Source organism: Euwallacea similis, chromosome 9 (assembly GCF_039881205.1).
Source record: "Euwallacea similis isolate ESF13 chromosome 9, ESF131.1, whole genome shotgun sequence".
In the NCBI taxonomy this organism is placed as follows: Eukaryota; Metazoa; Arthropoda; class Insecta; order Coleoptera; family Curculionidae; genus Euwallacea; species Euwallacea similis.
This window is the reverse complement of record NC_089617.1, coordinates 2,261,133-2,273,830: the sequence shown is the minus strand read 5'-3', so window position 1 is coordinate 2,273,830 and position 12,698 is coordinate 2,261,133. Positions and strand designations below refer to the sequence as shown.

The following is a 12,698-nucleotide window of genomic DNA, read 5'->3' as shown; positions in this document are numbered from 1 at the left end:
TAGTTAAAATGAAAATTCTTCACATGCTTTACCTGTACTGGTCAATTTGTTTTATTTTCCGGTATCTTTCTGTTTTGTATCGTCTATTAACCCTTCACTAGTAACGTCAGATTTAATTATAGTCTTTGGCCGATCAACAGATCATAAACAAATATCCAAATGTCAGTAAATTCAAGTTATCATGTTCATTAATGAAATAGCTAAGTTATGTTATAATGGGGAAATGTGCAATAATTTATAAATAAGTAAAAATTCAAAACAAATTTAATACATCATTAGAACTTATTATGAATAAAATGTCTAACACGGTGAGAGATTCAGCAAACATAGGAACTACTCCGCCCACGTCAACCGCCAACTGTGCAACCCACTTTCTAGGTCTTTGTCGCAGACATATTAAATCTTATGCGGTCCTTCTCTCACTTGTACAATTCCTATGTTTCCACTTGAACTGGTTTTGACTGCATAAAAAGACAATGGTGTATACCATAAACCAGGAGATTAGTTTACTATTAAAACTATGAGATGCTGAAATTTTAATTTTAGTTCCATTTCTTCGGCGAGGCGCCTCAGCCTTTCACTACGTCGCCCTCAATTTTTTTTATTTCGAAAATAATTCTGTGTATTTTCATAGTTTGCAAAAGACAGTAGTATGCAGTGTGTATCAGGAAACTTCAGATTAAAGGGAGAAAGGATGTTCAATATTGGAATTCAGAGGCATTCTGAGAACAAATTAAAAATTATATGACATACAAATGCTAAGCTCAGTGGTGTAGTCAAGGTACAAGACATCGCTGTGAGATTTGAATAATTTTAAAATTAAAATAAATCCCGGGATTTTCCACCAAAAACTAAGCAACGCATGCCGATGATATTTTATCATGTTAGGTACTGTTAAATAACATTTATTTAAAAGTGATACTCAATGAGACATTGCACAATGGAGTTCTCGTAAAGCTATTATCGTATAAAAAGTCAGTGGCGTGTAATAAATATTTTTGTATTTACTTGAACCAAACCACAAATTTTAAATCATTTATCTCATTCTTGTACACTACTATTTTAAATAAAATGTTGGAGACGGTATTTAGAAATTAACAAAAAAACGAATTAAAGGCTTCATCGAACGATTATATTATACATATTATATTTAATTAGGCTATTGTGTATATTCACATATGAAATATCGGCGCTCATTGCAAAGCGAGCCACTCCATTTGTAATCGGTTTCCTGTGACCCTTGTTTAAACAGACAATACCAGGTGTCATTTGGTGCTATGGAGTACCAATTGAAATAATTTAAGGCGTTCCCTGTGTCCAGCCAAAGCCAACTGGAGGATTTGAAATCATCGGTGTGTTCTAAATATCCCCCTATGTAATACCCTAAATCTAGGAGAATTGTGTTAAATATTCCTGCATTTTTAAAATTATGCAGTGTGCAAATTTTGGATGAAACAGTCCATATAACTAAAATGTCTAACATTTGCGGCCAAAATTCTCAGTCACGTCAATTTTTATTTTTTATTTCTTTGGTAAATTCATGTATACAAGGTAGTTCAAATATCAGGTACGGCTACCAACTTTGTTTTTTCAAACGGAAACACCTATTTTTTATTTCATTTTTGAATTCTACGCAAAATTCTAAGTGTATTTCATGTGCCATGTCCCATTTCTAAACGCAATAGGTCTATATTCTCTACTATCGCTATTGGGCACCCCAGAATCCTCATTGGATGATGGAGACTCACACTCAATTTCCAAAAAAGGTAAATGTTTAGGCCGGAATAGTTGGCAACAGAATTTTAGGACCCTGTTTCATTGACGAAACATTAACGGGTGAAAATTATTTAGAATTGCTCATAGATCTTGTTGCTGCTCTTGTTAAGCTATATCCAAATGAGAATCATCCTGATATTCCCCGTGATACTTTATAGTTTCAACATGATGGAGCACCTCCTCATTACCACGTTGATATTAGGGCCTATTTAAATGACATTTTTCCTGAACGCTGGATTGGGAGACGAGGGGTAATTGAATGGCCGGCACGATCACCTGACCTCACGCCTTTAGATTAATTTCTATAGGGTTATCTTAAGAGTAAGGTATACTTTAACCACTCAGCAACTATTGAAACCTTAAAAGAAAGAATCCGTAATGAAATAAGAACAATTACCCCAGCAATGCTTCAAAATGTCAAACAGGAGTTCATTCACCGCTTTGCTTACTGTCAAGAAGTAGGTGAGATCCAATTTGACCATTTAATTTAATTGTTGCTTATTGTTTTACTTTGTATTAAATGGGTTCTTTTCGGGACCAAAAAAATTTTAAAATAAATCAAAAATTTTAGTTTCTGATATGATCAATCATAAATTTCTCGAGACCTGTTGCGTTTGGGTATAGGACATGGTACATGAAACACACTTAGAATTTTGCGAAAAATTCAAAAATGAAATCATACCTGAATCATACCTGATCTTTAGACACTCTGTATACATGAATTTACCTTCGAAAAAACCACAAGAAAAAATAAAAATCGACGTGTCCGAGGATTTTAACCGCATATGTTCGGCATCTTAGTTATATGAACAGTTCCGTCCAAAACTTTCACACTGTATATAAATAAAAGTTTATGTACTCACCAATGTTTTCGCGGCCAGCTTTAGTGATGGCGTTACGAATATTTGCAGTTTCGGTTTTAGAGCGTTCTACGGCTAAATTATGTTTTTTTCTTTTACATGCGGCATAAGCATCGAGGAATCGAGCCTAAAATTAAAATTTTTCACCATTTTTTGAATATGACTTTACGATTTCATTTTACTGGAATTTTGGAAACATCGTATTTTTTAGTTAGAGGTGCAGTGGTGGTGATAGAGGCTCCGCTATCTCTTACCACAGCTACGATAGTAAAAATAACTAAAAGTTTGAGCATGTCGGACTCGCGTCGTGTTGATCAATATGCACACTAACCTGAAGTTTATTTATAAAATTACCTTGTGTATAAATATATACAGTTTCAGACGATAAAAAATGAAGGAGTCTGCACTCGAGGTCATTTTAGATACTATCTATAAGAGGAATTATTAATATGATTTCTGAAAAGAAAAACAACGCTTTTAAGATAGGATAATTGTTGACTTAAGATAGATATATCGGCGACTCGAAATTGGAATGGAATGGAATGCTTGAGTTATTACCAACTTGAAGAAATTTCTCGGACTTGAATGATGAGAATTACTCATTATCGGTTTGTTGAGAGATCCGCTGTTAAAAATATTCAAAGAGATTTTCCCTATTTTTATCAAAAAATAACCGATGCACGTTTGAATCCCATCAGCACATTGAAGAAACACACAAAAGCTCCAAGAAAATTTATGAGGATTCGTCGGTGTTATAAATAATCAAAGCACGCATATTTCAAATGTCAATTTTGCATTTTAAAAATCTAAGAAGAGGTGCAGAGGAAAAAAATGAGGAAATTTTAGAATATTTCCACGAATTCTGAATAATTCTTGGATATTTCATTTTTGCGGATTGAAGCGGGGGTACTCTCAGTGCTGCTGCAGTTATTTCTGTAAAAGTTTACTATAGGGAAATGTCTTATGAATTTTACATAAAATTAGAGTTGTTGTTTCAAAATTGTTGAAAATAGTCATATTGTGAATTGGTCACTCTTATTTTACATCGGTAAAAAAGGCGATGGATGGGTAAGATTATCAGCAATTAACTACAAAAATTCCTAACTGCTGATAACGCATAGTGTTGGGGTTCACACTTCACAGTAAGTAGTCTTGGTGCGAAGCAAATTTACGTAGGCCTGCTAAGTAAGCAGTTCCTCCTTGGTTACATGTATCACATGTTTTAAGACCCAGCATTTTTCTCCAATTATTTATCTTGTTTAGTCGTGTTTTGATTTGATTGATTATTATTATCTCCAAATTGCATTCAACGCGCCACTATTTAACTGTAATTAAATTAAAGAAATTTAGATTATAGAGATTATTAAGTAAACATCAAACTACTGGCGTATCACGACATTTTGAGATTTAGCAATTTGCCAAATTAATATATGTTGGTAATATCTATCGTATTTTGTACGCCCCTGCTTTTACAGACTTACAGTGAATTTTTTTCAAACTACATACAAATCTAATTATAGTTAAAATACGGTAAGTTACTGATGTCTCAGTCTTATAAGTTTCATACATTTTTGGAAACCAAAAATTTCGGGAATGTTTCCTTCGAAAATGAGTTGCTCCGCCACTGGTTATTTTACATATCACTACTCCGAGGTTTCAGTGGCTAAGTTTTATTATTTCCACATAAGTTTCGAAATTTTTCCTTGCAATTTTTAACTAATTAAAAGTTCTTTTGACAAATAAAATAATGAGCTTCAGTACAGATATCCGTTGTCCATTCACCTTGGTAGCCAGTGGAGTTAACGGCATGTTTCGAAAGGCAATCATAGCTGAGCTCCTCATCGGGATACCAATTCGTGTAGTTAAACATTTCCCCTTGTTCTAGCCACATCCATTTGTTCAAAAAGACCACACTGTTCTCACGGATACCTCCCAGAAAGTGCCCTGAGAAATAAGAAATTTCGTGAAAAATTAGTAATTTTGAGCTATTGTTTGTGAGCAATGTTGTTGCAATAAACTTGCCAGTCTTCTTCTGAAATTTAAAAATTCCTGAATGAGTACTTACTCTCATCAACAAGATCTCCATCCTTCCCGAGGGCCTCGTTGACCTTTACAGTATCTTCTGCAGATTTTTCAATAGCCAAGGTATACCCGTACCGTTTACAGGCGGCATATGCTTCTAAATAAGGCAACTGAAACGCACTGAAATTATTTAATAGCTTTTCAAATACTGAAACCGTACCTTAGTATTTGATATCAAATATTCGAAATCGTTGTTCCGGAATGGGGGATTATTGGCCAGTACTGCGGCCAGTACCACAAAGATGCTTAAGAACGAAAGCAACTGCATTTTCAAGTGATTTGTAAGGAATTTAAAATACTGTCCGAGGTTTTATAGAAAATTTTATTACATCAAGGTTGACTTTGTGATAATAATTACTGATGTTATCAGTATCAGGTATTATTTTATATCTTTAATCAGTGATTTTCTAATTAAGAATTTTTACTGTTTACAGTTACTGTTTACAGGAGAATTTCTTTGAAAAATCTTACAATTTTCACATGATTAATTAAAAATTTTCATAATATGAGGGGGTTCTTCTCTAGCAAAGATCTTCAGATTGAGTAACTTTTACCATTTTTACAGTTTTTCTAGAGTTTTCCTGATTGTGTTGCCTCCTATAGTTTCCACGATATGGGAATTTTTCTTTTCTCCTTTTGGACATTTTACCTGTTGGAAGGTGCTTTATTTCGTTTTTGTAATGAAGTCAGTTTGCGGATTCCAAAATGAATTTTAGCCACAAAACATATTTCAAAGTTTCTACTCTACTTGCTAAAAAACCGAACTTTTGGGCCACATAATTCTGAGTTTAAGCGTCTTTTTCTTCTTTTCTTTAGAACTTTTTCCTAATAAATCTTGCAGATAACTTGATGGCACTTGATGAAAGTGATTTCTACTTAAGAACAATCATTCTCGCTATCTAGTTCGATCTTATCAATAACGGAACAAAAGAGGACCTTAGAACTGGAAAATCAGCACTTACTTAATTCATTAGTTTCGATTCTTAAAGCCCCTAAAATGAGCGATAACAATATTCTTTGAATATTGAAATAATAATATTGTAGGCTGTCAGAGGGAATGAAACTCCTTTAAGAATGCGACGCTGGAATTTTATGTTTCAAATGTTCAGTTAAGTAATTGAAACTTACAGTTAGCGCGAAGATGAATCCAAACCTCTTTTTAATTAACTTACGTTGGGGCTATCGTCACTTTGTCAGTTGAAAAATGAGCAGAAAACTCTGAAAAAATCAACGAGGATTTAATTACAGCTCACAGAGCAGCAGCTTTATACAATAAATGATTTCAGGAAAATTCCTAAATCGTGGCAATACTGCCAAGCCAATCACTCTGAAATAAAAGCATAGACTTGCAAGCCAATGCTACGCAAGTCTGGAACAAATGCGTAGCGCAACGTTGCCACATTGAGAGAAAATTATTATTGCTGGTCTTTTAAGGTATTAAGGGTAAACAGTGATTTTGGAGATGCGTATATCCAATTTGAAACTGGGGAACAAATTGTGTATTTCATCTGGTTTGTTACTGATGCATTTTTTTCAACCCCTTTAAACACCTTCCTGGGTTTTATTCTTGAGATTATATTGAATTTCTGGCATTTAGTACAGTGTCAATTTATGCCATTTTCAGCTTTCCCCTAGCGTGCCAAGAATCCCCAAATCTTTTTAAACTGGGGATTAAATAAAATCGCATTTCACTACAATATTTTTAAGGCAATTTTAATAATTCTAGAACAACTTTCTGTCCCCTAAACATCATTTTCCAAGATTAAGATCGTCATTTCGCTAAACAGTGCATTCGGAATGGCCGCTTTGCATCCAAATGAGCGGGTTTCAAGGGAACAAAGAGTCACTTAATTAAGAAATGTAACAGATTTTTTAATTAACGTCCTTTTTAGTTTATCGATCGACGAATTGCGAGAAGGCTTTAATGACCTGTCACAGACAAGCATGGAAAATGGGGAATTTTAGCTGCAGTTTTATCTTTATATCGAATTATGTGGAATAATCCATGGCTTCCAGAACACAATGTGTAGCTTTATAATAAAGAAAGCGCCTTAAACAATAAAGTGTTCGCAAACAACAAAAGAAACCTTAAAATTAATAACTCCGTCCCAAAGAAACGTCGTATTAATTTTATTGTGCACGAGGACCCTTTTTCGAGAGTCATTCTCGGTCGTCAAGGGCTTCGCTAAATGGAAATGTCCCAGCAACGAGAAGAAAACTGGAAACTTCCCGGATTAAGCTTTAATTATACAAGTTAATGTAATTTCCAGTTTATCGAAAAGAGGCCTTTTGTTCGAGAATTAATAAAGTGAGAGTGGGCATGACCCCCCCCCCCCCCCTCCCCACTATGTCATTTTCCAGTCTTAGATCAGGGCATTAAATCTCAGTGGGCAATAAAACAGGCATTTCAGCGGTAACATACGTGCGACAGGAGCAATTTTGCACGAACATTATCCACCCTTGTAAGTAAATGAATTGCGCTTCTCAATGTACTAAAGTGGTTGTAAATTTTGGGATATATGAAAGCTAGACAATGGAACAATGAGCGGAAAAATCGCGCGCAGAACTAAATGTCTCTGAGGGGTGGTTTTACTGGGATTTTGCTATGATTGATGAGGAGACGCTTAAAAGAATGGAAAAGAAGAAATTTAGATTATTTTGTTCCATTATAGTAGACATCTGAGTTTTAAAATGTCTAACCACTAGAAGAACAGGGGGATCACGAAATATAATTCTGGAGGAGAGCAAAAGAAAACAAATAAAAGCTGAGGACTCTGGATTAGGAACAACTTCTTTATCTTCAAATAGAGTTTAGGATTATATCGTTCCTGGCTCGTAATAACTATGATCAAGAGCTTTGTGAAATGAAAAAGTTGAAATTGGATTTCAACAAAGACAAGTTAGAAGCATTATTAACCGACCGAAGATTATAGGTGTCACAAGAGATAATTCTGAATCTTTCCAGAGCAAGGAAGATTGCTGGAAGCCACAGCTGGGATCTCTAAACTAAAACGGAGACTTCTTCATTTTCACGCCAAAATGTGATTTATTTTGTTCCTGGTCCTCAATAACTATAGTCAGGTAAGATATCGAATGACTAAGCTCAATTAGAACAATCCCTAACTTACACGATTACTAACCAAACTTTTCGTTTCCATCTCGCTTGAGCTATTGAGGACCGGAAACTCTTCCTCGTTCTAGATATAAATGTTTCCACCAAACGCCTGTTCCAGACTTAAATCTCTTAAATCTCCCTTGCTGCCATCAATCGCCTTAAAGAGTATTCAAATCAATGGTACACAAACTCCTATAAACTACTCACCAATAATGACAGACATGGAAGCCGAATGGGGCCATAAAACCCGAGCCAATCGGCCCTAAGTTGTCTCAGCTTCAAAGACATACCCCAATTTGCGACTCCAGGTAATTGCCAAGATAAATCTCCAGAACTTTGGCCGATAATCCTGGAAATTCGCTCAGTGTAGAGACAATAATACGGGATTGATTTCCTGGATAAAGCAGAGATGCATGCTATTTGGAGCTGAATTCTGTAATGATTGTCCTGGCAAGTGTGGATTTTGGGATATTGGATTATTCCAGATTGAGTATTCTTTGCGCATTCGGGGAATTTGCACGAGTCGAGCGCTACAGCACCTCAAGCTTAACTTCGCTTACTGCTTTTTGTTTGGCAATTTGTTTCGACGTGGAACTCTTCATTTGATCTTGTGATATCTGAAGATGGCACTATCCGGGCAATAAAGCGCTGTAGCCCTACTGTTTTCTGAATGTGGCGACTTTTTTCCTTATAGATTATGATGACTTTCAGGTTGCCCTGATTAACAATAGTTGACATAATCTCAGTTACCTAGACACAAAATACACATTTGATGCCTTCAGGTCAAGTTTTCCATGTTTAACACCGCAGAAATTCGAAACTGAATTCGCCCCACATGCGCGAACCCAATTTCGGTGGAGCGGCGTTGTAATGGACAATATCCTGGTAAATATTTATTTATAACTCGATACAGTGTTTGGTTTAATGCTACGTACAATTAATGTCCCCAGGACAATAATAAAACACATGCAACCCCGGACGTAATAATAGTCCGGCCTGCATGCAAATAGTCATAACAAGGGCGCGAATGTCCTCATTAATTTTACTATTTATTAGCTCTTGCGGATTATTTTTCATTATTGTGGGCCCGTTTTATTGTCGGATTATTGAAACGTCGCTTCCAGTTTCAATTCACAAAGTTTTATTTAATTAGAGCTCGACATTCAATTTTGCTGCGTTGTCCTGGAAACTTCATTAGCAAGCTCGTTTAATATTTATTGGATATTAACAAGTTAAAAAAAAGGCAAATAACCGGAAAAGCATGGAAGTCCGCTGCATCGATCCTGGTAAGCCTATAGACACCAATAAAACAGCAGGTTTGTCATTTCGAATTTAATAGAAACGATCAGATTTTTAATACTTCCCTTAGGAAACCAGTGAGTGCGTGGGAACATGACTTATTCGTATTTACGGAAGTCGAGAACCGGATTTCAAATTTAAAATTTTTATATGCAGTAAATCAAAATCGAGCAGAACGGTGAACCCACCAAATCGGAAAAATTTAATAACACTTCCTGCTAAAGCCATTCGGAATAATTATGTGAAAGAGCTGTAGATAAAAAGTCACTCGTACCATATGGGAACATAACTTGCGGAATTATCTAAATATGTTGGGTTTTTTTACTTAAATACGTTAGGGAGCAATGAAAAAACACGATTCGGTGGAATTAACGCGGTCGCTAAAATTCCGTACAAGTTTTTAAGAGGTGAACATAAATATGGAAGAATGGTCGGAAGAAATAGGTATAAGTACCCCCTATCAGCCACCCCCACGCCCTGTCAGGAAGTAGATAATTAGGAGGTGACCTCTAGAGTCAGATTTTGTGATATTAAGTTACAACAGGCCACAAAGGAGAAGTACGCAGGAGCATAACTCAATAGAATAAACGCGAGTACAAAGTATCCATAGAAACTTTTAAGAGGTGAACATGAGGTGTTGAAACAAATTGTCGGAAGGAAGTTCGTGGGAACACCCGTGAAATAATTCATGAAAGTGACTCGTACCTTAAATTTTACCTGGCAAGAAACCTCTTCATCTCGACACTTTCAACATTGATCGAACCCAATATAATTAAAGGAACTCTCGTCCTGCTCCTCCCTAAAACTAACCACTCACTCCTACGTGTATAAACTAACGGCTCCGGATTAAGACATTTCAACCCCTAAATCCCTTAGGGCCATTCCATTCCGCCACATCGCCCCGAGAGGACTATTGATTCTTGCACCAATCCGCTGTCCCCGAAGTTCCAATTCCCTTAGGGCGAGAATTTAAATCTCTCATCAATTACTAATTCTCCTTTTCAGAGTAAAACCGCTTATCGTACTGGGGGTATCTGGACTAGGATAGTTTGGGCTTGAAAACTTTAGATTTTAGAGCCAGTATAAAACTAAAACGTACCCATAGGTGTGAGATGCTATTGCAACAAGGTAGTCAGACAAGAAAACACTCAAATCTGCTTAACGTTGCAGGAGATAATCCTGTGATGAATGCTTGGCAATTTGGAGAAATGTAATAATTCTCGTGTACAGGAGAAAAGGAGAGAAAGGAGGCTTTTGAAGGGGAATTTTAATAAAGATGTGGGGGATTTATGGGGAGCTTAAAAAGTTTTTCAGTGCAAGTGAGGGACATAATGGATAACTATAAAGTTGCAAAGTAATCTAGAGCAATTATTCTCTTTTAGAGTGGGGAGGTCTGACAGGGTTGTAAATATTTTTGGAATATAGATTTTGCGGACCCGGGACGTTTGGTCGTCCAGGCCTATCAGATATAAATTTTTACATTTTAAGGCTACATTCGTTCCCATTTCGCAGCACCAAGATGGAATCAGTGTACTATGTTACATCGATATGCCACAATACCAGTAATTGTTACATTTCGAACTGAGAACAATGCTGCCGATCAGGCATTGTTCTAATGGCAATAATCCTTGTTTACTCGGTTTATCATGTATTTGTGGAATTATTTAGGCAATTTCAATAGTGTGGCACAATCAGTTCGGTTAATAAATTGCAGTTGTTTCATCAGGATCGCTAAAATGGCGCTTGTTTACAATGTAAACATGTTCGATTGTGCCACAAACCATCATTACGAAGTATTAAAAAGTCATAAGGGAACAAATGCGTTGGTTTCGTGGAGGTTATCAGATATTGAAGGGTGGTAGGTGGTTGTTGTGGGACCATTAAGGTCTTTAAAGCTAAGTAACAAGACACATAAATCTCCTGTATCAAACGTAATCTGGGCCAGATTTATGAAATTTATATGCCAGTTCGCAGGTCGCGCAGACACGAAAACCGTCTTAAAAGTTTATAAACCTTCGCAATCTCGCGACGTAACTTTTCGACTTTTTTGCCTCTTTCGCTCTATTCTTCTCATTATCGCTCCGTCGGAATCTGAAACGGTTTTATCAAGTTCGGGGAAGTTTTACGATGGTTTCCCAGAAAAAGGCAGGCATAAACTTTTCCAAAATATTAATACAAAATAAATAATAATCTCGAGCACCCCAACCATAGTATTGCTGAGGCAGCATATTAAAACTAAAATCATTCGAAGACCTCTTAGCGAACTGCCCCTAACAAGTTAATGGAACATTACACTCAAATAGATTACGTACATAATAACTTTTATTGGCCTCTAAAGCTATTATCCCGAAACGAACGATGCTAGCCAATAAAGAGCCCATTACGAAACTTTTCGTCCTTCCCGTTCTAATAAAACCAACGGAGCATTAGGGTTGTTTTAGGTGTTTAAATCCGCGGATTAGGGGGTGTCGTTCAATACGACCGCGTCGCTTTTGTCTCATTGTTTTTACCACCTGGGATTAAGTTGGGCTTTGCGTGCTTCGATTAACTGGTCTCATAGGCGAGTGATTAGAGCAAAAAAATGTTTCCTACGAGCTTGTGGTAATCAGTGCCAGCTGATAGTAGCATTCAACTGCACATGTGTGGTAAAAAGGTTTAGCGCATGAAAGTCAAACCGGCGTTTATTTTCGAGAGCTGCCTAATAAATATCAGTCGATCTCCCTCCATCCCAGGCACCCCTCACAATTGCATTTGTCGCTTATTTTTTCAAATAAAATAGGAAAATTTGTTTTCCGATTAAATCGGAAAAAACGTTTTAAAACCACTATTTGAAAATTAATTAATTAAATTTAATTAATTGCTCGTTTAGTACCTCCCTGAATTTACTCGGATTAAGTGAGAAATTTAATTAACTTTTCCAGAGATTTTGAGTCATAAAACATTTAGATATTAAAATTTCAATAGTCAGGTTTTAAAACTTACTGTTGTGCATGCAGAAATGTTTAAAATTAATTTAATGCTCCTGCGCCACGTCTTTGACTTTCATCAAATATGTTTCAGAATCGTTCTATTTCGACGTTTTAAAACCATCGATACTACGAATGACATTTTGCTTGATTTCATGAGTTTAATACCTTCGTCTGGATTGCTTATTCTTCCGCGAAGTTACACAACAGAATACCTGTACAACTTCTTCTCGACTCTACCTAGGCAAATACAGATATGTCAGGTTCCCACGCATGTACTCACCGGTCTGATAACGAAAGTCTTTAACATCTGATCGATTCTGTTAAAACCCAAACTTGAACTGTACCATGACGATATCTAGGATTCACTATGATGATAACTACGAATCAGTCGTGTTCCCACGGGTTTCAGTCGACCATTTTCCATGGCACTTTCACATTTTTGTCTTTTTTCCTTGTTGGAAAGTTGCGATGTTTTATTGCAGGTGACTCTTATAAATTCAGAGTACCAGTTTTCCAAAACCAAATTTTATCCCGTCAGGAAACTAACCCTCACAAAATTAAAACCCTCAAATTCCGCATGCGCCATAGTCCATTCGC

General features: G+C 36.2%; 2 protein-coding genes across 2 annotated transcripts; both read right to left on the bottom strand.

The window, feature by feature from the left end:
• Nucleotides 1-984: 984 nt before the first annotated feature.
• Nucleotides 985-2,984, bottom strand: LOC136410903 (uncharacterized). The gene is made up of 3 exons (XM_066393268.1): nt 2,819-2,984; nt 2,640-2,763; nt 985-1,389 (listed from the first exon to the last, which is right to left on the bottom strand). The coding sequence occupies exons 1-3, from the start codon at nt 2,927-2,929 to the stop codon at nt 1,160-1,162; spliced, it is 465 nt and encodes a 154-aa protein (XP_066249365.1). The 5' UTR covers nt 2,930-2,984; the 3' UTR covers nt 985-1,159.
• Nucleotides 2,985-4,299: 1,315 nt separating this feature from the next.
• On the bottom strand, nt 4,300-5,038 carry LOC136410865 (uncharacterized). Its single transcript, XM_066393222.1, has 3 exons — nt 4,879-5,038; nt 4,702-4,828; nt 4,300-4,580 (listed from the first exon to the last, which is right to left on the bottom strand). Exons 1-3 carry the CDS (start codon nt 4,984-4,986, stop codon nt 4,357-4,359), a joined length of 459 nt encoding a protein of 152 aa, XP_066249319.1. The 5' UTR covers nt 4,987-5,038; the 3' UTR covers nt 4,300-4,356.
• Nucleotides 5,039-12,698: the final 7,660 nt, after the last annotated feature.